The sequence below is a fragment of the Myotis myotis genome, unplaced genomic scaffold (genome assembly GCF_014108235.1).
Source record: "Myotis myotis isolate mMyoMyo1 unplaced genomic scaffold, mMyoMyo1.p scaffold_m19_p_12, whole genome shotgun sequence".
Classification (NCBI taxonomy): Eukaryota; Metazoa; Chordata; class Mammalia; order Chiroptera; family Vespertilionidae; genus Myotis; species Myotis myotis.
In genome coordinates this window covers 5,091,060-5,112,803 of record NW_023416316.1, presented here as the reverse complement: position 1 = coordinate 5,112,803, position 21,744 = coordinate 5,091,060, and the positions used below count along the sequence as shown (strand labels likewise).

General features: G+C 44.2%; 2 protein-coding genes across 11 annotated transcripts in view; both read left to right on the top strand.

Annotated features, from left to right (window-relative positions):
• The window catches only part of ZBTB34 (zinc finger and BTB domain containing 34), a 36,405-nt gene extending 18,807 nt beyond the window's left edge, over positions 1-17,598 (top strand). For 2 of the 7 annotated variants that reach the window (XM_036329624.1, XM_036329625.1), the window contains exon 2: positions 12,863-17,598. In XM_036329624.1, the coding sequence (XP_036185517.1) occupies positions 12,863-14,387 (1,525 nt within the window). In that variant the 3' untranslated portion in view covers positions 14,388-17,598. Of the gene's footprint in view, positions 1-941; positions 1,197-1,934; positions 3,445-5,029; positions 5,179-12,862 lie in introns of those variants that run through there. The other 5 variants (XM_036329621.1, XM_036329620.1, XM_036329622.1 and 2 more) reach the window with 5 other exon arrangements.
• Positions 17,599-19,304: 1,706 nt separating this feature from the next.
• The window catches only part of RALGPS1 (Ral GEF with PH domain and SH3 binding motif 1), a 238,537-nt gene continuing 236,097 nt past the window's right edge, over positions 19,305-21,744 (top strand). For all 4 annotated transcript variants that reach the window (XM_036329618.1, XM_036329617.1, XM_036329615.1 and 1 more), the window contains exon 1: positions 19,305-19,575. In XM_036329618.1, the coding sequence (XP_036185511.1) occupies positions 19,305-19,575 (271 nt within the window). The remainder of the gene's footprint in view (positions 19,576-21,744) is intronic.

Here is a 21,744-nt window from a genome sequence, read left to right as displayed (position 1 = left end):
GGGACGGTGCCCGGCCGCTGACCGGCTCCCGTGGGCGCGGCGGGGCGGGAGCCTCCGCGCCTGGTCAGCCCGGCGGGTGGGCGGGAGGGCGGCGCGGGCTCGAGCCGAGGCCGGGCGGGGTCGGGAGGCCCGGGCACCTGCTGGGCCAGGCGCGCGCCCCCGAGGGGCCCACGGTGCGCGCCCGGAGTCCAGGAGCCGAGGAATCGCGCGCTGCCAGCTGCCCTGGGCTCTCCAGCCGCCGCCCGGGCGTCCGGGGATCCCCCGCTTCCGGGCCCTTCGCCCTCGAGGGCGCTACCCCTTTGTACGAGGCGGCCGGGTAGATGGAAACCTTGGGTAACCGGGCCGCGCCGCGGGGTTGGCGCTGCTCTTGCCCCCAGCCTCCGCCTTTCCCCGGGCGGCGCGTCGCGCTTGGCCCGAGACGTCTCCATGGTCACTTTCGCCCTCAGCCGGTCCTGCCATTACCGAGGGCTTGGCCGGGGCTGCAGACAGGCTTCTTCTGGGCTTGGCGGCTGTGCTTTAGGGCGATCGGTCTGGGGGTCGCCGTCTTGAGGCTTTCCGCAAGCCTCTTCCGTGCCGGGCCTCAGTTTCCCCCTCTGGGCAGTGAGGGTTTTAGATGAGCCCCCGCAGACCCTTCCGACTCTGCCACCCCGTGCATGTCTGGAATTGGAAGGGCTGTCCCTGGTTCAGCATATTGGGCAGTTTCACTGAAGACTTTTTGCAAATGGGGACTTTTTGGCCACTTCATACGGTAGGTTTCAGACAGGCTTTAAAATGATTCCAAGAAGCGTTTCTAAACCTTACCTGACGCGCAGTCCACCCCTTGCTTTTGTTCCTAGGAGTGGTCAAGCACATCCCTCTGAGTTTTTGCAGGCAACATTTTTGTTGTGGCTCATATTTGCCCGTTTTCTCTTTGTTCCCCGGTTCGGGCCCTCTTTGCTTCACATCTGGATTATTGCAACAGCTTCTTAGCTGGTCTCCGACTTGAGAAGTACCCGCCTCCCCCATCCTTCCTTTATGCTAATGCCAAACTTAATATAGGAAGTAAAAAAAAAAAAAAAAAAAAAGAGTTGAGTGTTTGCTTGCTTATTAAATGTCAAGATGCTGTTCCATGTGGTGGGGGAAAGTGTGGTAGAAGACACATTTAGCCCCCGAGCAGTCAGCTTTATGCCGGGTGCTGAGACTTTACCTGCAAAGAGGTAATTTATTGGACAAGGCTACGTGCTGTAGAATCAAGAGGAAGGAGAGATGGGGGTCATTATAGGCCAAGTGGTCAGGGAAGGCCTAAAAGAGGTAGTAGGGCTTGTTAAAGGGTGAGTAAGACTGAGATAGGAAAAGAGGAATCAGGTCCAGTGATCTTAGGGAGTTAGTGAATAGACCGGCCTCCTTGCAGAGAAGGATTCATATGGGCAGAGGATAAGAGGAAGGATCGATTGGGCTAGTTCGTGGAAGAACTTGAACACTGGGCCCGAGTGGAAACTATTCTCTCTCGCCCGGGTGAGGCCCGGAGACTAGGGCTGTTCCTGATAGCTTGTAGGAGAGGACGGGAGCCCTTAGGGGCCAGGTGATCAGGCCAGGGCATTGATACCACGTTGTGTCCAGCCATTGCCCAGCCTGTCTTTTCACGGCTCTCCTTGGCTGGCCCCTCCTCACCTACCCAAAACTATTCCCTGCTTCTCTCTCTCCCAGCTGGTCTCCTTTGGGAGCGAGTTTCTGACGGTCTCTAGGGCAGCGATTTTCAGCCAGTGTGCCTCAAGGATTTTTAAAACATCTAACATCTGACTATTTAGTCAGGGGCACTGACCTCTTTCCCCTTTGATTGTCAATTTTAAAAAGAATGACAACAGCCAACACAACAATAGCTGTCCGGTGTGAGTGAGTGAATCAAAATGATACTTTCTTGGGGTGGGGGGGGGGGGGGGAGGTCAGATCGGCAAAAAAGTTTCTCTTTTTGTGTGCCACAGAATGTTAGGAATTAGTGTATGGGTACCATGAGCTGAAAACGCTTGGAAATGGCTTCTCTAGGGCTTTGCTCCTGCTGTTTCCCCTTCTGAAGTGCTGGCCTCCTTTTTCTTCTCCTCTGTGTAAATTCTCCATTTCACTTCCTTCAAGCCCCTGCTGAAGATAGACTTCCTCCAGGGTGTTCCCCGACTGCCCTACCCCCATGCCTTTGTGGCACTCGGAATCTAAAGCGCAGGATTCAGCACTTGTTCTTGTTCTTGGCCTGACTGGGAGGTTTATAGGGGCATTAGACCCTAATGCATCTACCTCTCTGAGCCCTTGTAGTATCCAATACTGTAGCTGGACTGCTTTAATAGGCACTCAAATACTGGATTTTTGTTGATAAGCAATTTTTTTTAAAGGACATTCTGTGATCAGGCTTTTCTGTCCTGTGTTGCATGTCTCCTGCTGCCGATCAAGGTGGATGTGTTCAGTTTTCATTCTTAGGGTGCCAGTAACATAAAACAAAGTTTTGAAACATTAAAATGTTTACTCGTACTTGTGGGAAAAGAAAAAATATCATGTAATTCTTTGTTCAGAGGCTGTGGGGAAAGAAAGACCATCAATCAGCTTTGGAATCAGACAGGCCTGGGTTTGCATTCCAGCAAGGCCACTTACTACAGCTATGTGAACGTGGGCAATTTACATAATGTCTCTGAGCCTCCTTACTCACCTGCAGGGTGGGGATAAAATCCACAGAGTTGCTATGAGTTTTAAAATGAAAAAAAAAGTTTACGAAGAGCTGGCAAAACTTGCAGCACCCACTAACTGCTTATTACATTTTTAATCATCACTCTTATTAATATTAGGTGTGAGTGTACCACAGTGGGGAAATGATAGGCCGCCGAACCTCAGTGTATCCAGTGAGTTGTGGGTTTCTGCATGTCCGGGGTTCTGCTTCTACCTTCCAGCTCAAGCACTTGTTAAAAATGCCAGTCATGAATCTAGAATGCCATCACTATGTCTTATTCTCATTAATTTTTATGTTACTTTTGTTTAAATTCTGCTTAGTGTTTGTCAGACCTCTTCATTGTGTTCATTTAATGTTTTGTGGCTGACAAACTGTTGAATTTAGCTTAGTGAAGGTCATCAACTGAATGTAGTTTAACTTCCAATGGTTATTTTCTGGTTGATTTTGATGGCATGGAAAACCTCATGGGAGAAAGCAGTTCAAGGTGAGCTTTTCTAACCCTTTTGTCATAAGAGACGGGACTTGCCGTACTTTCCAGGTCCAGGGCCCCCTGAAATGCCAGCAGTAAGCACATATAGGATGCTGCTCCTGGACATTTTTTAGTTCTTTGCCTTAAGAAAGCTTGTTCATTTTTTTTACCCAAAACAAGTCTTTCTAATTTATGATTGGAATTTGAAACATCTATTTGCTCACTTCATAGACAGAAGTAAAAAGAATGGACATTGTGCAGAGAAATGGATACAAACTACTCCAAGGTACAGTACATGGTAACCCCTTAATTATCACTGTGTCAGTGAGAATGCTTTCCACTCAAAGTTGATCAGTGAGTCCCACATCAATAAAAACCCTGCATTTCTCCAGGGTGCCTGGATTTAAATCTTACTCTTACAGGATTTAAGAATCCTGACTCTGGAGACTGATAGATCTGGGTTCCAATCCTGACTCAGCCAGCCTTAATGACGTTGGGAAAGGCTCTTAGTCTCTCGGAGTTTGTTTCCTTATCTGTAGAATAAGGATAGCTGCAATATCTATCTCACAGTGTTGTGAAGATCCGTGAGCAGGTAAAGGGCTTCCTTAGCATCCAGCACACAGTAGGACCTCAGTCACCGAGGTTTTCCGCATTGCCAGTAAGGTTAAAGGGGCCCTTCCTACCCTGCTAGGAAAGCTCAGAAGAAGCTTCTGATGTTTTGCAAGACAAACCCCACTGTGAAACCAAACCGCTCTCAGAATTGGTGTATCTGAGCAGCCTTGGAGAATGTTAGCGCCTTGGTGGGAAATCTAACAGTTTGGATAAAAATGTTCTTTCAGACTCACATGAATTAATGCAGTAAGAACTCTAGACTTGTTTTCTTTTAAATTGGGACGAGTGCCTCATGAATATCCATTGCAGGATGTCATTTTCTTTATTTTTTTCCTTGCCTGGGCTTTCAGCAGCACCAGAATGTTTGTTACTCGGCTGCTCCTTTCTAAAGGATTAGATTGTAATTCCTGGCAGCTCAGTTTTAGTTTTGGTCTAGACTCGGGCAGAAATACCTAGAAAAATTATTTTTATATAGTTTTTACGGTTGCTCTCATGCCTGTCGTCCTTAGTGCCTCCTTCTGTGGTCTTTTTAATGACTTTTTGTATGAGAAGGAAAGTTAGGTATGTTTGGATCTTCAGTGCCCGATAGGGAAAGCCTTGTTTGAGTTGTGTCTCTCGGATCAGCATCCAGCAGGTTTTGGAATCATGAGCGTGTTGATGGAGAATAATGGTACCTCCGGGTGCCTTAAACAACTTTCAAGTTTGCAACCTTGCTTTCCTTTCTTGGAAGTGTCTCTGGGTGTTTTCAAATGAAGTGGAGCACATTAGAATGTTGATTGGCTAGAGCAGCGGTCGCCAACCTTTCGGACCTCATGGACCACCAGTGGTCTGCGGACCACCGGTTGGTGACCGCTGGGCTAGAGGGAAGGAGCCATCTTGCTAGATGCCTGCTGGCAGAGACGGTCCTGCATCTCTTGGGTCCTCAGCAGAGCAAGTTGAAAGCTGAGGGTGAAGCTCTGGTGACAGTTGTGGATTTTGAGCCACCAACTTGGTTTAGGTTGCATCACCTGACATGTGCTGAGAGCCCCTCTCTGCTGGACACACTGCTGGGCTTTGGGCACACAGTCCCTGCCCTCAGAGCTCAGCAGCCCCGGAGGCTCAAAAAATCAGTCCCTGGCTAATTGCTTGTACACTTTTGTTCTGATTGTCACTGTGGGGAAACAGTCAGAGAGCTGTACCTAAGGATGCTGTAGAGGGGATTTCAAGGCCCATGTGGGTGTTTGCCCAGATGATATTTACATGTCCTTTCTCATTTTTAGGTTCTCTTCAGAATGGGTCAGCAGTGTGAGAAGATGTCACTGGTTTTGGTTTCCATTATACCATTTCATTACAGCTTAATTAACAACGTGTGATGCAGAAACGATGTGCCACGGAGAGGGCTAGTTGTGACTGTTACCTCCATCATGAGGTATCATGCTTGCTACAATACTTCTTTTATAGGAGCCAACCACTTCTCTGGCCTCAGCCGCCTTTTTCTGTCCTCGCTCCAGTTTGTGCAGTTTTTGGTTACTCCTGGATTGGTATCTCCAGGTCTTGTTTCTCTGCAGTTCCAGCCCCACATTCCCCACTGCTTATTGGACAGCTCTTCTCAGATGCCCAGTGGGTACCTAACAGCCTGACTGAGGCTGAACTAACTTGCCTTCTAGAATAGGTAGCTTCCCTCGGTCTCCAAAACTTGTTAGGTCTTTCTCTAAACCCATGTTCAGGTTGGCGACGGCCAGATTTGGTTTGAGTTTTCTAATCCAGCATTCTAGGCCCTCCACACTCCAGCTGTGGTGCTCCTCTTTGCCATGCCGCCCCTGTGCCTGGGCCCTGGCTACTACCCCAGACATTTTCACTCTTCTCTGCTCTTGCCACTCCTTCTGTCTTGAACGTTCTTCTATTTAAATACAAAATCCTGTTCAAATATTACTTCCACCATTAAGTTTTATTTTTGTTCATTTTGATTTTTAAAAATCTTTTTGATCAAACGTAATCAGTGTTAATTATTGTACCTCATAGTTCTTTATTTCTGTCTCTATAATTGCTTGATAAAATAATTATTAATTTGCAGCCTATCTTTCTCTAGATTCTTTGGTTTAAAAATTATATATTCTTAGGTAACAAGTCTTAGACAAAAAATTTAGAAAGAATATAGCTTTATGATTTTTTAAAAGTATAAAATAAAGTGTTCCCTTCCCTCTCTCCAGTCCTTAATTCTCATCCCCCAAAGTCACCAGCATTAATAGTTTCATGCATTTACTTCCAGAATGGCTATAGTAGCATATATTTCATGCATTGCTCCCAGAATGGCTACAGTAGCATATATTTTTTCTTTTAAAAAAAGTCCATAAAGGGGATCACATCTATACATACATCTTGTTCTATATCTTGCTTGTTTTGGCTAAATATTAGAGCTTTTGTCAAAGCATACAGATCTACCTATTATTTTAATGGCTGCAGGTGTTTCATTGTTGGTTGGTTTTTTGAATCAGCCTCTTGAGGTTGATCCCCTCTCTTTATTATTATTATTATTATTATTATTATTATTATTATTATTATTTACTATAACAAATACAAGTGCTCAGTACAATATCCTAACAAACTTTTGTAAGTACTGTATATTTTAGGCTCAGTTCCCAGCAGTTAATTGTGAACCAAATGTCTTCTCCGTTTTGATCCCTCTGACCAGATTATCCCTCAGGATTACGCTTGTCAGCTCTTTTAAAATGTGCCCAAACCTGATGCATTACAAATGGCCTCTCATTTTTTCTTTTTGTAATTCACATGCATTTAGTCATGAATAAAGCTAAACATCTTTTCATATGTGCTTTGGTCATATGTGTGTTTTTTTAACTGTTAATACCCTTTGCCTCTTCTATAGGATTTTTCTGTGTCACCGCCATCTGTTTGATTTATAATATAAATTAAGGAATTTGCAAAGTAGCCCTTTGTCAATTGTGCATGTATTTTTCCTCACTGTGTCATTTATTCTTTAAGGAGATTTTTTTTTTCTTGTCATCAACTTCCATGTTGTCAAATGTATTTGTCTTTGCCTTTGTGGCTGCTGGGATTTATGTCATGTTTGGAAAGGCCTTTATATCATTATTATAAAAAATTCATTCATGCTTGCTTTTAGCTCTTTTTTGGTGATAATCAAGTCTTTTTTTTTTTTTTTAAATATATTTTATTGATTTTTTACAGAGAGGAAGGGAGAGAGATAGAGAGTTAGAAACATCGATGAGAGAGAAACATCGATCAGCTGCCTCCTGCACATCTCCCACTGGAGATATGCCCGCAACCCAGGTACATGCCCTCGACCGGAATCGAACCCGGGACCCTTCAGTCCGCAGGCCGATGCTCTATCCACTGAGCCAAACCGGTTTCGGCGATAATCAAGTCTTTTTAAAATACTGTCATAAGAATAAAATGGCATTATCGGGGTGTGGTGCTACGTTCTGCAGCTTTTGGGTGGGATCTTGCAAAGATTTCAAGTACCTTTGCTTTACTAAGCCTTGTTGTCATATGGTCTTGCATCAGATCTAGTTTTACTTTTAGAGCCTGTGTGCATGGTTATTTCTAGGACCCCTCTCCTTCACTTTTTGCTTCAGGACTGGGAGGGCTGACCCAGGCTGGCTGGTATGGTGCTTTCTAGCACAGTACCACTCTCCGGTGGCTGTTGGCCATCATCCTCACTGTGTAAATGGCCTCCCTCTTCTGGTACCTAGTCTGCTTTTGCTCCCCCACGTGTGTCCATTTTCTTCCCCGAACCAGCTGGCTCTGCACTCCTTGTGGTTCTATCTTGCCCCTGGCCTGCACTGGCCTTGCTGCTGTTCTCGGTGCTTGGTCAGCCCTGGAGAGCCCCTCACGTCTGCTCTTGCTCTTTGAACACCAGTCTCAGTGCTGCTTTGAATTCTGTTGAACTTGGGCTGAACCTGTATCTTGGCAGCATCTGCTGTCTATGACTTTCACCTTCAAACAGTAAAACGACCAGTTACTTGAGCCCTAGATCAGTGGGTTCTAATTAGTTGAGGCTCTGGCATATAAAAATGGCTGTTTATTTAAAGCAGGTAATATTAGCCAGAGTTAGGGGCTCTGAGGGGGACGGGGAATAAAAGCTGTGAATATGGAAGATATAATACACTTCAGCTGTCTGATCACAGCCCTTACCTCTACTGGAAAGAGGGTGCTGTAGTAAATTTCTAGAGCTGCAGTTGCTCGGTCACGGGAGATGTGCATTATAATTTTGGTGGATCTTACAAAAATATACTCATAGAGGAAGGAGTAGGAGCCCTGGGTGGCAGTAGGACTTTTGCCACCTGTCCCTATCCCTTTTCCTGGCCCCCACCCTTGGGCAGGAATGTAACCTAGCAAGCTTTCTTTTCATCCCGCCTTTTCCTCAGCTCTTGCTGCCTCCTCCTGCTGCTCTTCCCATTCCCATTGGGCAAATTAAACAAGACTGTTGCACAGGGGGTCTAGATGGGCAGACTGTGGAACAGACCTGAGAGTTAGCCTCTTGCAGCCTCAGTTTCCTCATCTCTTAAGAGGGCAATAGTACCTGCCTTCTGGAGAAAGTCAAGAGGAGTCAGTGAAATAGTGCGTGGAGCCTCTATGACATGCCTAGCAGGTATCAAGTATTCAGTAAATGTTGGTTATTGATGGTGATGATGGGCTTTAGTAAGGAGGAGAGAGCAAAGGAGTGGCAGGGATCCCCTTTTACAGTTGTTGAGGCCAGTGTGGCAATGGCCGGATGCGTGCAAGTCCACAAATGTTCAGAATGCCCTCATCAGAGGTGGTCCTTCCCAGGATCCACTGTTGAGACCCGTGTGGCAGAGTCAAAGACCACAGCAAAGGCTGTGTGCGAGTTGAAAGCTGCTTCCAGGTGTGAAGGTGTCTCAAATTAAAGAAATCGGAAGAGCGCCAGGCTATGTCCAATGGTCGAATGAGCAAAGGAAGAGGAGGAGCTAACAGTTTTGAACTTCCCAACAGACCATTTCAACTAAGTCCTCTGCATGCATGCTTTTAAAAAGAAGTATTTCACATTCTTATCCAAAGTATAGTTTTTACAAACGAAACAAATTAAGTATTGTTAAAATAAGGATTAATGGTATTGAAGAAAAATAGCTTATATGTGCTTATTTTTGTTTCTGTTTTAAAATTAAAATACAGCAATGTAAATGTTTAGTTTGAGGGTTTTTTTTTTTTTTTGCTTAATATAATGTGACAAAAAGACTAGTGATTAATCTACTGAATTAAAAACTACTGATGTATTTAGTGAGTGGAATAATCAAGTTCATTAATGTTTTCTGAAGCAGCTGCAAACTTAGTCTAAATGAAAAACTAATATAAATAACTTCCCTGCATTATCAAAAGTGATTTCCATTCCCGAATGCCTGAGTTGGGAGGCATCTGCATGAAGCTTGTATCAAACTGCAAGACAGGGACTCATTCATCTTTGAATTCCTTTGGTTTTGTGCATGCAGAAAATTGAAATGGAATGAATGTTTCCTATAAATGTAGAAAAATAAATTCCCAGTCATTATGCCATTTAGTGATTACAGTTAAATCTAATACGTACTTGCAGCACATATAATTAAAGGCTAATTTCCTTGATTTGCAAAGAGTTTTGGCAATTCAGTAAAAAAGGTAAGTATGGGCAAAGGAGATGAATAGGCAATTCAAAGATAGACTTAGACAAATTGCCATTAAACATGAGAAAAGATGATCAACCTCACTTATAATTAATAAATGCACATCAAAGCCATGAGATACTGTTTTTACCTATTAGTTCCACAAAAGTGACAAAGTTTAATACCCGTTACTGGCAGTTATGGGGGGAATAGGCACACTTCCATGTGCTGTTGGTGAAAGAGGAATTACTGCCCCCCTTTTGGGAGGTAATTTGGCATTACTGATCAAAATGAAAAACTAGGAGGGCATCCTATTCTGATCAAGGGCACATGCCTGGGTTGTGGGCTCGATCCCCAGTAGGTGGTGTGCCGGAGGCAGCCGATCAATGATTCTCTCTCATTGATGTTTTTCTCTCCCTCTTGGAAATCAAGAAAAATATATTGAGAGAGAGAGAGAGAGAGAGAGAGAGAATAAACTCGTGCTGGGAAATTGCTGATACAGAGGAGTGGAAGATCATATTTGAACTTGATGTCTCTGTAAGAGGGGATGACTTCCTTTCCCTTAGTACCACTGGAGATAAATCAAGTCATTGGGTGTAGAACTTGTAATTTTTAATTGTCTTTTTCTCCCTTTAGCCTGGAAATGTGCCTGAGACTTAAATTCCCTCAGGAGTGTTGCTTGTTAACAGCTCTAGGCAGGAGCCTGCATCTCATTGTCACTGCCAAGGAAGTGCTAATGTAAAGGACAGGAGAGTGAAGCACTTCCTTTCTCATGTTGCAGTAAAGTGGAATCCCTCTCTTCGGTGTTAATCATGGTCTTTCGTTTTTTCTCTTCAGTGATTTCTTTTTTCAAGTGCAGTTCTTTACTTTTCTTCAGAGAAGATAAAAAGCCATACAGAGGAGAAAGAAGCCTCATTGTAAAACTATTTTCAGTTTTGCAGACTCTTACAGAAATACTGTATTTTTTTCCTTTTTCTGCTGTTTTCCCCCCCAAGACTCTGTACCTTTAAAAAGCCTAAACCCTCCTTCTTTTTGACCTTTAATTCCAAAAGTCACTGTTTACTCACCCTTGTGTCATGAAAACGCTGTAATGAATGGGTCACATTTGGACACTGGGTAGGGGCAGGCAGTGTCTGTGTTTCTAGAAGGCAGTCTGGGGTAGATATGAGCACGACCTCTGGAGCCAGACTAAGTTCATCCATTAGCGGTAGACCCGTGGCAAGTGTCTTAACTTCTTGTCCTGTTTCTTCATCTATGAAACAGGAACAATCGTAGTATTTTCCTCACGCAGTTCATAGAGGATCAAATGAGTTAATATATATAGAAGGTGTTTAGCACAAGTTAAGTACTCGTTGTATGTGAACTATTAAGCGCTTTTATTGCATTAATTTCCCTCATTTAATTATTAAGAAGTTGTGTTGGGAAGTAGTTCTTTCAAAACCTTTTGTAGATGAGGAAATCAGTTAACTGACTTGTTAAGTGATTTAAATGTTCATTGTTATTATTTTTATTAGAAAGTGGCAGAGCCAGGATTCTTCTTGAAGTCTAACTTCAAAGCAGTTCTCTTTGTTACACCATCCTGTGTCCCTAAAAAGAGTCTATAATAGCCAACCTTGACCATGTGCCAAGCAGCCATTGTGCTAAGTGCTTCCTTCTTCCTACATGTGTTCCTCATAACCAATAAGGCAAGGACTAGTATTCCTATTTTAAAGACAATAAAACTGAGACTCAGGTTATAAAGTACCTTGCCCAAAGTTTTACAAGTGGAAAGAAGGACCATTTGAGCACAGATCTGACTCTAAATTCATGCTCCTAATGGTTTTATTATATTTTTTTATCCTTTAAAAACTGGATGAGGTATCTTAACAATTTTTTAATGTTTCTTATTTTTAATAAGTAATACATTCACATAGTTGAGAAATTTTAAGAGTCTAAAAAGATTCACTGTAAGCTAATAGATTTTCTAGCTATCTCCTTGCAAGAGGCAGTTAAGATTTATTGTATCATTCCAGAAATATTGTGCGCATATCGATCTGTTGTGTATACTAGGTGTACCAGTTAATAATGCGGATTTTGTAATCAAAGAAAACACGATAATTTCAAGAGAAACATCAAAAGTGCTTTATTCAAAGTAATCTCCATCGCTAGCTACACATTTCCCCCATCTTTCAGGTAATTTGTGGATACTGTCCCAATGGAACTTTTCTTGTTTTGACGCAAACCATTCAGAGACCCAATTTTCCACTTCTTCGTACGTTTTGAAGTGCTGCTCAGGAAGTGCGTGTGCCATCGATCAGAACAAGTGGTCATCTGAAGGAGCGAGGTCTGGTGAATACGGTGGGTGGGTTAATACTTCCCAGACAAGATCCTTTAACGTGTCTTTAACTGGTTTTGAAGTGTGTGATGGTGCATCATCATGAAGCAAAATTACTTTGCTGTGTCTTCTGGCCCATTCTGGTCATTTTACAATCAAAGCGTGGTTCAGATTGACCTGGACGTTCTTTGTCTTTCACATTGAAATCATCACTTTAAAAGCGTTTAAACCAGCATTCACAAGTATCTTGAGATGGAGCATGTTCACCATAAGCTTCCCAAAGTATATGATAACTTTCAGCAGCACTTTCCTTCATAATAATGAATTAAAACTTCCCACAAATGCTTTTATTGGCACAAAATTTGACATTTTTAAGCGTAAAAATATCTATGATGTTGCCTTGACGGGTTTGGCTCAGTGGATAGAGCATCGGCCTGCAGACTGAAGGGTCCCAGGTTCGGTTCTGGTCAAGGGCAAGTACCTTGGTTGCGGGCACATCCCCAGTGGGGGGGGGGGGGGGGTGTGCAGGAGGCAGCTGATGGATGTTTCTCTCTCATGGATGTTTCTAACTCTCTATCCCTCTCCCTTCCTCTCTGTAAAAAATCAAAATATATTTTTAAAAAAATATCTATGATAGCACCTTTAGAAACTTTGACATATGAAGTTTTGAAGCTTGTTGTCAATACAACAGAATAGCATACATACCAAATCGCATATATATCAACATATGTGTAACTCCATCTATTGAAAAAATCTGCATTATTAACCGGTACACCTAGTATACAAATAAGGCAGAACATTATTTAGATGAATTTTATTTTTTACAGAATCCTCAAAACTAGGTGAAACAGGGAAATATTTTTTCTAAAATGAGACTAAATGCTCAGTCAGAGCTGAAATAGCCCTACTCTGTGTAGCATATTTTAATTTTGATCAAGATGAAAGTTTGGCAGTTAGGATACTGAGCTAATCGATCATTTGGTTATTTGACTTTAGGTGAATTAACCAAGACATGAAAGACTAAAAATAAGTAATAGGAAGAATGCTCAGGCAGAGCCTAGGAGGTACAGTAGCTACAGTGGTGGTGGTGCTATTTTGCCAGTTTGTGCTTCTGCTGCTTGTACTGGTGAGAAGTCATTGGTGAATTATGAAACTCTCTCTTTCCACAGATTACGCTTCATGTCAGTAGCAATGGACAGCAGCAGTTTTATTCAGTTTGATGTGCCCGAGTACAGCAGCACCGTTCTGAGCCAGCTAAATGAACTCCGCCTACAAGGGAAACTATGTGACATCATTGTCCACATTCAGGGTCAGCCATTCCGAGCCCACAAAGCAGTCCTTGCTGCCAGCTCCCCATATTTCCGGGACCATTCAGCATTAAGTACCATGAGTGGCTTGTCAATATCGGTGATTAAAAATCCCAATGTGTTTGAACAGTTGCTTTCATTTTGTTACACTGGAAGAATGTCCTTGCAGCTGAAGGATGTTGTCAGTTTTCTGACGGCAGCGAGCTTTCTTCAGATGCAGTGTGTCATCGACAAGTGCACCCAGATCCTAGAGAGCATCCACTCAAAGATCAGTGTTGGCGATGTTGACTCTGTTACCGTTGGTGCTGAAGAGACTCCAGAGAGTCAGAATGGAGTTAAAGACGGCGGCTTCTTTGCCAACCCAGTTGAGATCTCTCCCCCATATTGCTCTCAGGGACGGCAGCCCACCACAAGCAGTGATCTTCGGATGGAGACGACGCCCAGCAAAGCTTTGCGCAGCCGCCTACAGGAGGAAGGGCACTCAGACCGAGGGAGCAGCGGGAGTGTTTCTGAGTACGAGATTCAGATAGAGGGGGACCATGATCAAGGGGACCTGCTGGTGAGGGAGAGCCAGATCACTGAGGTGAAGGTGAAGATGGAGAAGTCAGACCGGCCCAGCTGTTCCGACAGTTCCTCTCTGGGAGACGACGGCTACCACACTGAGATGGTTGATGGGGAACAAGTTGTGGCGGTGAATGTGGGTTCCTATGGTTCTGTGCTCCAACACGCATATTCCTTTTCCCAGGCGGCCTCACAGCCAGCCAGCGTATCAGAAGCTTTTGGAAGTTTGAGTAATTCCAGCCCATCCAGGTCCATGCTGAGCTGTTTCCGAGGAGGACGGGCCCGCCAAAAACGGGCTTTGTCTGTGCACCTGCACAGTGATCTCCAGGGCTTGGTGCAGGGTTCAGACGGTGAAGCTGTGATGAATAACCCTGGGTACGAGAGCAGTCCCCGGGAGAGGAGTGCAAGAGGTCACTGGTACCCCTACAACGAGAGGCTCATCTGTATTTACTGTGGAAAGTCCTTCAACCAGAAAGGAAGCCTTGACAGGCATATGCGACTCCATATGGGAATCACCCCCTTCGTGTGCAAGTTCTGCGGGAAGAAGTACACGCGAAAGGACCAGCTGGAGTACCACATCCGGGGCCACACTGATGATAAACCATTCCGCTGTGAGATCTGCGGGAAGTGCTTTCCATTCCAAGGTACCCTCAACCAGCACCTGCGGAAAAACCACCCAGGAGTAGCTGAAGTCAGGAGTCGCATCGAGTCCCCTGAGAGAACAGATGTGTACGGGGAACAGAAACTAGAAAATGACCCATCAGCCTCCGAGATGGCCCTAGATTCCCGGATGGAAATTCATACAGTGTCCGATGCTCCTGATTAAGATGGTAAAGAAGTGCACCCAAACAAAGCACATTAATCCATGCATATTTGTGATTTGCTTTGTTGTAATCTTTAGTTTTCCCAACCATCTGGAAATCTCTTGGTCTCTTGGCAGTTTTTCTAAGGGTTCTGGAAGGAACACTTCATTGTGTTTATTCTTCTTCCGTCCTCCCTTCCCCAAGGAGCTCAAAGCATGAAGGGCATCATATCCAGGGAAAACACAGGCTGACAGTATTCCTCTTTGGCTGAACTCTTAATCCAAAATCTGCCAGTGATTTAGCTATGCCAACTGGTTGACCCTGTATTCTCTGCCAAGAGGCATACTCTCGCTGGGCCATCATGCACTGGCACCAGTGCATCTCCATGGAGAGAGACTAGGATGCCATCAGCCGATATAAATGGGTAACCTTTTCTAATTTAAAATTACTTTTACGGAATAGTTAGACAATTTATATATATATATAATAAAGTGATTATTATATATATAGTATATATATACATTCTCAAATTTGGTTTTATTCTGGTTGAGGTGAATGTAAGAGGAATATATAATTTAATACAATGTGAACAGGGCTTTTGACTCTGTCATCCCTACCTAATATGTTAGGGTTTTGCCCCTTTATTTCCCTTAGAAAAGAATGTTAATAGGTTTTCATATACATTAATTATTGTGTCCAAAAGCAAGCAAAGCAAATCACAGTGTTCATAGCTCTGCTTCATAACAAATACATAAACCAAATGCCATAAAACCTATTCAACTCTGGTTGGAAACCATTTGGAATTTTTGTTAGTTGTCCAGTGGGTAAACTGGATGACCCGTGGTGCTGACCCTTTTTACATATTGTAGTGTTTTATTAGCCAACCCCAAAGGAGCCGTGGTTTTCAGTGTTTTTACTGGCCTCCGAATCTACCTTCATTCCGTACTGTAGAAACATACACACCAGGTAACTAAATCGAATCACTCTAATGTGAGTTACTACTCGCACTAAAGGAAAGGGATTTGTAGTTCTGTCTACAATATTTTCCAAGCAGTGTTGTAGGGTTTTATTTTTTTTTTCTTTCTCTTTTCAAACAGCCAGTTCAGGTGCACAGCAACTTTTTCTACATGCAGTTCCCAGGGAAACTGCACAACTTGGAATTTGTACTTTTGTAAAGATATACTCTATGGGAATTGCAAGCAATATATCTATCTTAGGATTGTGTGTGCTAACGAGAGCCTCCGTGGCTCCCCCACTCTCAGTGTTTCCTGCTTAAAGAAACCAACAGTTAACAAGCCCTCTGAGAGCCTCTGTGTGTCACCAAATCTCTGTGTGTCACCATTTATTTTTTTGGTCACGTGGTGCTATCTTTATGTTATGTATCTTTTAGGTCAGTATAGTTGTAGAAAATGTGAAATCTAAGGGGAATAGTGAATTTCAGTTTTTTCCCTCTCTTGAGTTTCTAGCTTGAAAAGAGACCTCAAAAACATGTGCTGGCAAACACATTTACTGTATGAAAACATACCTGAGTCCTGTTGAATAATATTTTATTAGTGCTTTAGGAACTGTCTTCAGTTCTATATTTTGTCCACCCATGGGCTCTACAAGATTGCTTTGGTACTGTAACCTCTGACAGTAATTTGGTGAACAGTTTGGTGGTGGGTTTGTGCTGAAGGTTGCGAGGGGGAGGTCAGCACTCCATACACTCGCCCTGAGAGCCTTGGCTCTGAAACTCACGAGGTCGTCTCCTTGGGAGAACAGCACAAACCACCTGAGAGAAAACAAACAAAGTGGCAACCTCAGAGGCTAAGAGTTAAAGGAAAACAAAAATAGATGTTTGCTGGTTTTCCATGCTTTTTTGACTCTTAAAATACCAAGAATGGTGGGGGTTTGGGGATTATTTTTTTGTTTTGTGGGGGTTATTTTGAGAAAAAATGAGTCATTCAAGCCCCTGTGTGCGACAGTCCCAGGGGTGGTGGCTGTGCAGCGGCATCTCCTTAGCACACAGGATCTGTTCACATGGGTGCTGCTGCGCTCCACATCAGTGTTACTACGTACAGTTCCACTCGAGTCCTGCTGCTCCGGGAGCAGCTCTTGCTAAATCGGGTATTGTATGCCTTTTTCCTGTCGAACTGCCTAAGTAAGGGGCCCGTCTCTCCCTGCAGCACTTGCTCAACCCCGTCAAAGCGGCGAGCCACAGGGGGAGGCTGGACCCCAGTGTTTACCCACTTAAATATGTCCTGGGGTTTCAGGTAAATGTTTGTGATTTATGTTTCCTTACATGAATCAGTTTGGCTTTGATTTTTTTTTTTTTTTAAGAATGAAATGCAAAAAAATTGTTTTGTGATACAAAATTAGGTTGGTGGCAAGAAATTCCCAAATCGAGGACATGAGAGGTGAGGCTCAGGGAAGGCACCTCCTTTCACTCAGGCTTGGGGCCTTCTGAGAGGTCCCCAGAGCATTTTGTGATTGATCAGAAAGACAAGGTAGGAGGGGAAGACACTTTGGGCGAGCACCTCCAATGTCCTAGTTCTTGTCTCCGTGTCTGTCTTAATGTTATTTACATGGAGTTCTTTGTATATGTCAATTTGTTTATCTGGTTTGAGTTTACCAAAGAGTGACTTATCCAAAATTGTCTTTGACAAAAATATACATTGCTTTGATTGTACAGTTCAGGTTCAAACATTGTAATGGGACTGTTAAGGAGCAGAAAATTGATTGAGTTTCCCTCGAGTAATCATAATTCCACATTTTGCAAGTTCCACTTGCTCCCATTCATGTTGCTAACACTTTACCCTTTCCACTGCTAGCAGTGTTAAGAAAGAATTCTCAAGCCATAACACAGTACTGTAAGGTTCCACAGGGCTTCGAGGGAGGCAGCACGGAGGCCAGCACGCAGCCGTCGCCTCTGAGCGTGTGCACTGCCGTGCTTCTCAGTGTGCGTGGCGGGTGAAAGATGACTCCATTCAGATCGGGCAGCAGCAATACTTGTGCCTTGTCACATGAGGATGTGCCAGGAGGATTAACGGGACCACAGAACAGAAACATTCTCTCCCCGAAGTTCACCTCACGTCTCCACAGACGAAGTACGCCGTGTAACTCCTTTTGGAAAGCAAAGTCCCTATTTCTGTACAGTTTTAGATTAGATGTTTCATTTATAACAAATGCAGAAATCAATTAAGATAAAAGTGATATGTGAAGAAATCTTTTACAGTAAAATATATCCTGAGTTCACCTAGGTCTGTTCATAATTGAGTCTCTTCTTGAGCTACCTTTTCCATACACAGGCAATGTGAAGACAGCGGCAGTGTCCTTTCCTATAGGGTTTTACCTGTTATTACAAACTGTGAAAACAAAGACTTTTATACTTGTACTGTTTGTGGTTCTAAACAGTTATTTTCATTCTAATCAGTTCTCTACCCTCTAATTTCTACTAAAGCTGTAAATACATTTAGAAATTATATTTGTAAATATAGTATATGAAGACAAGTTAATTTTTGGTCAGCGGGAAAAACCTCCCAGTTGACCCTGCCTTGGCAGGTTTTTTGTGTGTGTGTGTGTGTGGTTTTTTTTTTGTGTGTGTGTGTGTGTTTTTTTTAACAGCAGAGAAAGGATACTGTCGGTTCACTGTTAAGCAGAATATACTGTAGAACTAAATTGATCATTTTCAATCTTCCAGAGCATGAGTAGGTGTCTTTTCTAACGATAGCAGTTATAACCAAGTCTTTGTTTCCCCTTAGCCCAGATCATAGGCCTGCATATTTTTTTGCCTGTGGTTTTGTTTTTGCTTTTGTTTTTACAGCCTAGGCTCTAGGAAGAATTTACAGGAACACAAAACAAGGGCTGAGGGGGGAAGTCATCTATGTGAATGAGCTTTACTTTAAAGAAATCAGTGTATTTTATTTTAACAACCTTTTCTATTAGTTACTGTGATTTTGTTGTTGTCGTCGTCGTTATTGTTAAATTCTGTAATGGTTTCCTGTGAAGCCTCCACTGAAAGGGACTCAAATATGCAACACCTAAACTATTTTCCAAGGGCACACGCCCCTTGAATGGTGCTTCTAGACTGGTCAGGGTTATTTATTAAATTTTATATATGAAAGTATTGGGGAACTATGTAAATTCTTTATATGAAACTATCTAGTTCATAAATCATAGATTTCATATTACTCAGTGCAACTGAACTAAGAGTTCAGAGGAGTCATTCACATTGTTCCAAATTTGTAATGGTTGTCACATGCCACATACGTCTTTTTCAGTAAGTGCCAGGGTGTTTCCACTGTTTCTGCCCAGTGCTTGACCTCTTGGCCCGGAAGAGAACCTGTGTTCTCTGGGTCTGCACAGACAGGGCTGTTGTAGTTCTTGATCAAGTCCTGGAGTGAGCCTTGCAGCAGATTCAGTACATGGACCTTTTGCTGCCCCTCAGTGACAAGTATGCTGTGAATTCAACCATTGGACTTGCTGCCCAAGCCTTTGGTTGCTGCCCTGACTATAGTAAAAGGTAAACTTACCTAGTTTCTTTGAAAATGACCATTTTCCTAATGTGAAAACCATCTATCTCTCTCACCACTTTTATTAGTAGGGCTAACTTTTTTTCCGTTATAAATGGTTGAGCAATTTGAATGACTTAACAGTGTCATTATCTTGCAATATAAACTGGTAACCTCACAACTCCACACTTCATCACCACATGAAGTAAATGAAGCTAGCTAAGCGGATGCTGTATCAACTAGTAACTTGCCATTAAGGATTATTTTATAGCATGAATTTAAGACTTATTTATTCAAATGATATTTTACTCTTGTATTCATTTTGTTTCAGATTTGTGACATGAATATTTCAGTGCTGCTTAATTTTGTTCTGAATTCTTGTTTCTTGCTTGTAAATGGCTTTTTTATGGTATAAATAAAGTCCATGGAAATTGCTGTTTGTAAATAAAAATGCTGCTAGAGCAAACGTGCTGTGGTCTCCTCTGTGTCTGCCCCTCTTCACTAACAAACATCCGCAATGTCATAGTTTCTGTAACCACCGTTTTCGAAAGATTAGGATTTCATAAACGCTCTTGTGCCACTGCGGTGCTGGGAAGAGGAGAAGGAAGCTGGTCTGTTTCTGACCTTGCTTTTGTGTGGCCAAGACTGGGTTTTCAGGGGCCCGGTGTGTCCTCAGGCGTCCCCAGGCGAATCCCTGTGAATCATCTCCCCACTGGCCTGCGTAAGTACCCTTTGGCTCCTTTGAATGTGTCTTGTTCTCCTGCCAGAGGGCTTGGAACTGCACGTGCCGTCTCCAACTTCTCTCTCAGTCTGTAACTCCTCTTCAGTTGTTAGCTCAGCGAGGGTTCCCTTCCCACAGCAGCCCTTCCAGGTCAGGCCCCTTTAACAGAGACTTTTATTGAGCTGGGTACCTGTCCTTCAGAACACTTACTTCAATTGGTAATTGTATATTGACTAGTGAGAATATTCAATTAACTAGAGGCCCGGTGCACAAAAACTGTACACAGGGTGGGGGATGGGGGGGGCGGTCTCTCAGCAGGCACAGTTGGACATCCTTAGCGCTGCTGCGGAGGCAGGAGAGGCTCCCGCCACCACCGCTGCGCTTGCCCTGTGGGAGCGCACTGACCACCAGGGGGCAGCTTTTGCATTGAGCGTCTGCTCCCTGGTGGTCAGTGCGTGTCATAGTGACAGTCATTCTACCATTGGGTCAATTGCATATTAGCCTTATATTATATAGGACTAGAGGCCCGGTGCATGAAAATGTGTGCACTGGGGGGGGGGGGGTCCCTCAGCCCAACCTGCCCCCTTTCACAGTCCGGGAGCTCTCAGGGGATGTCTTACTGACAGCTTAGACCCGCTCTCCCTGGGGAGTGGGCCTAAGCCGCAGTCTGGCCTCCCTCTGCGGAAGGCGACCAGGCCGATCAGGGGAAGGTGCCACCCCCATCACCCCATTGCTGCCTGAGCCCTAGGCCTTGAAGCCACCGGGGCTCACAGCTGCCTGAGCCCACGGCTGCCTGAGCCCCCGGCCTCGCAGCCGCTGTGGCTTTGTCTGGATGGACGTTGGAAGATGTCCACTCTAATTAGCATGTTACCCTTTTATTAGTATAGATGTTTCTCCTAACCTGTAAGTTCCATGACAGAAAGGACCCCGGACTGTTTCCCCCACCTGTAAATCCTTAGCACAGGATCTGTCACCACAGCAGGTACACATTAAGGACTAAATGAATGAGCAAATGCATGTGTTCTGGGAGGGTTGAGTAGGACTGTTGCCTGGGAAGTGGGTGGGGATCAAACCTGGCTTCTACGCTGCTAGAGCCAGCTTGCTCCTTGGTGTAAAACCAGGTCTCTTCCTTCTCACTAGGGTTTCTTCTATATAGGTGAGTGGGCAATGAGCTGGTGCACAGTGCAAGAGGTCAATGTAGGAACCAGCTTCACTTGCCAGCTGGGGGCCTGGGGACTCCGAGGTACTCAAGGGTATGATGGAGAAAGTGCACTGACTTGCCAGTCTGGAGACCTGGTGTCCAGCCACCGGAAGCAGACACACTGAGTCAAACCTGATGTGCAGATGAGCAGATATATTGCTGGCGAAGGCCCTTGGCAGTAGCTGGCTCTTTCCATTGGTCCTGAAGTCATGGTCTGTCTTCATTTTTGTTTCTTCCAATTACAATACATACAGCTGGCCAAGCCCGCCTGGCTTTAGGGATGTTTATGGTATCCTTTATAATGTTGAAGGACCATCACCAATCCCTTATTGCTTGCTGGTCTTCACCTCTGTTTCCTGGACCATTTCCTCAAGCCTCAATGACTTAAACATCTCACATGATGTTTTCTTTTTGTTTTTCAGAACAGGACTAACTTGCATACCTTTTGTCAGCAAACAGGGCTCAATTTTCTCAGAACACAGGTGTTAAAAAGAGGCCACCTCCAAGGAAACAAATGTTGGGGGACATTACAACCTGGGGGAGTGCCTTGGAGCCCTCTCTGGGTGATTCCTGTGCGAAGCTGGGCTAGAGGTATAATGCAGTCAGCCCCGGGTAACCTGCCTGGGACGGCAGGCCAGAACTGCCTCCCTTTCCTCTCCAACTCAGACAGCAATCAGGTCCCTGCCCTCATCTTCGAAAGAGGTTGCCTACTAGGACTTCTTTTGCTCCTGCCTCTGCCCTAATGGAGCTTGGCTCTGATCAGTCTGGCTGGTCCTCTAGGGGAGAGCGACATTCCCTCTAGAGGCGGCCAGCTCGGTGTTGCTGGCGGTTGTGCTGTCTCCTCCAGCTATGTAGACAAGCCCGCCCCAAGCGTTGCTGGGGAGACAGTGAGGTCCTGGCACTCAACACATTTCTTCATCCCTTTTGGCCTCGGCCTTGGCACTCTGATCAGCCCTTGGGCATTCTTC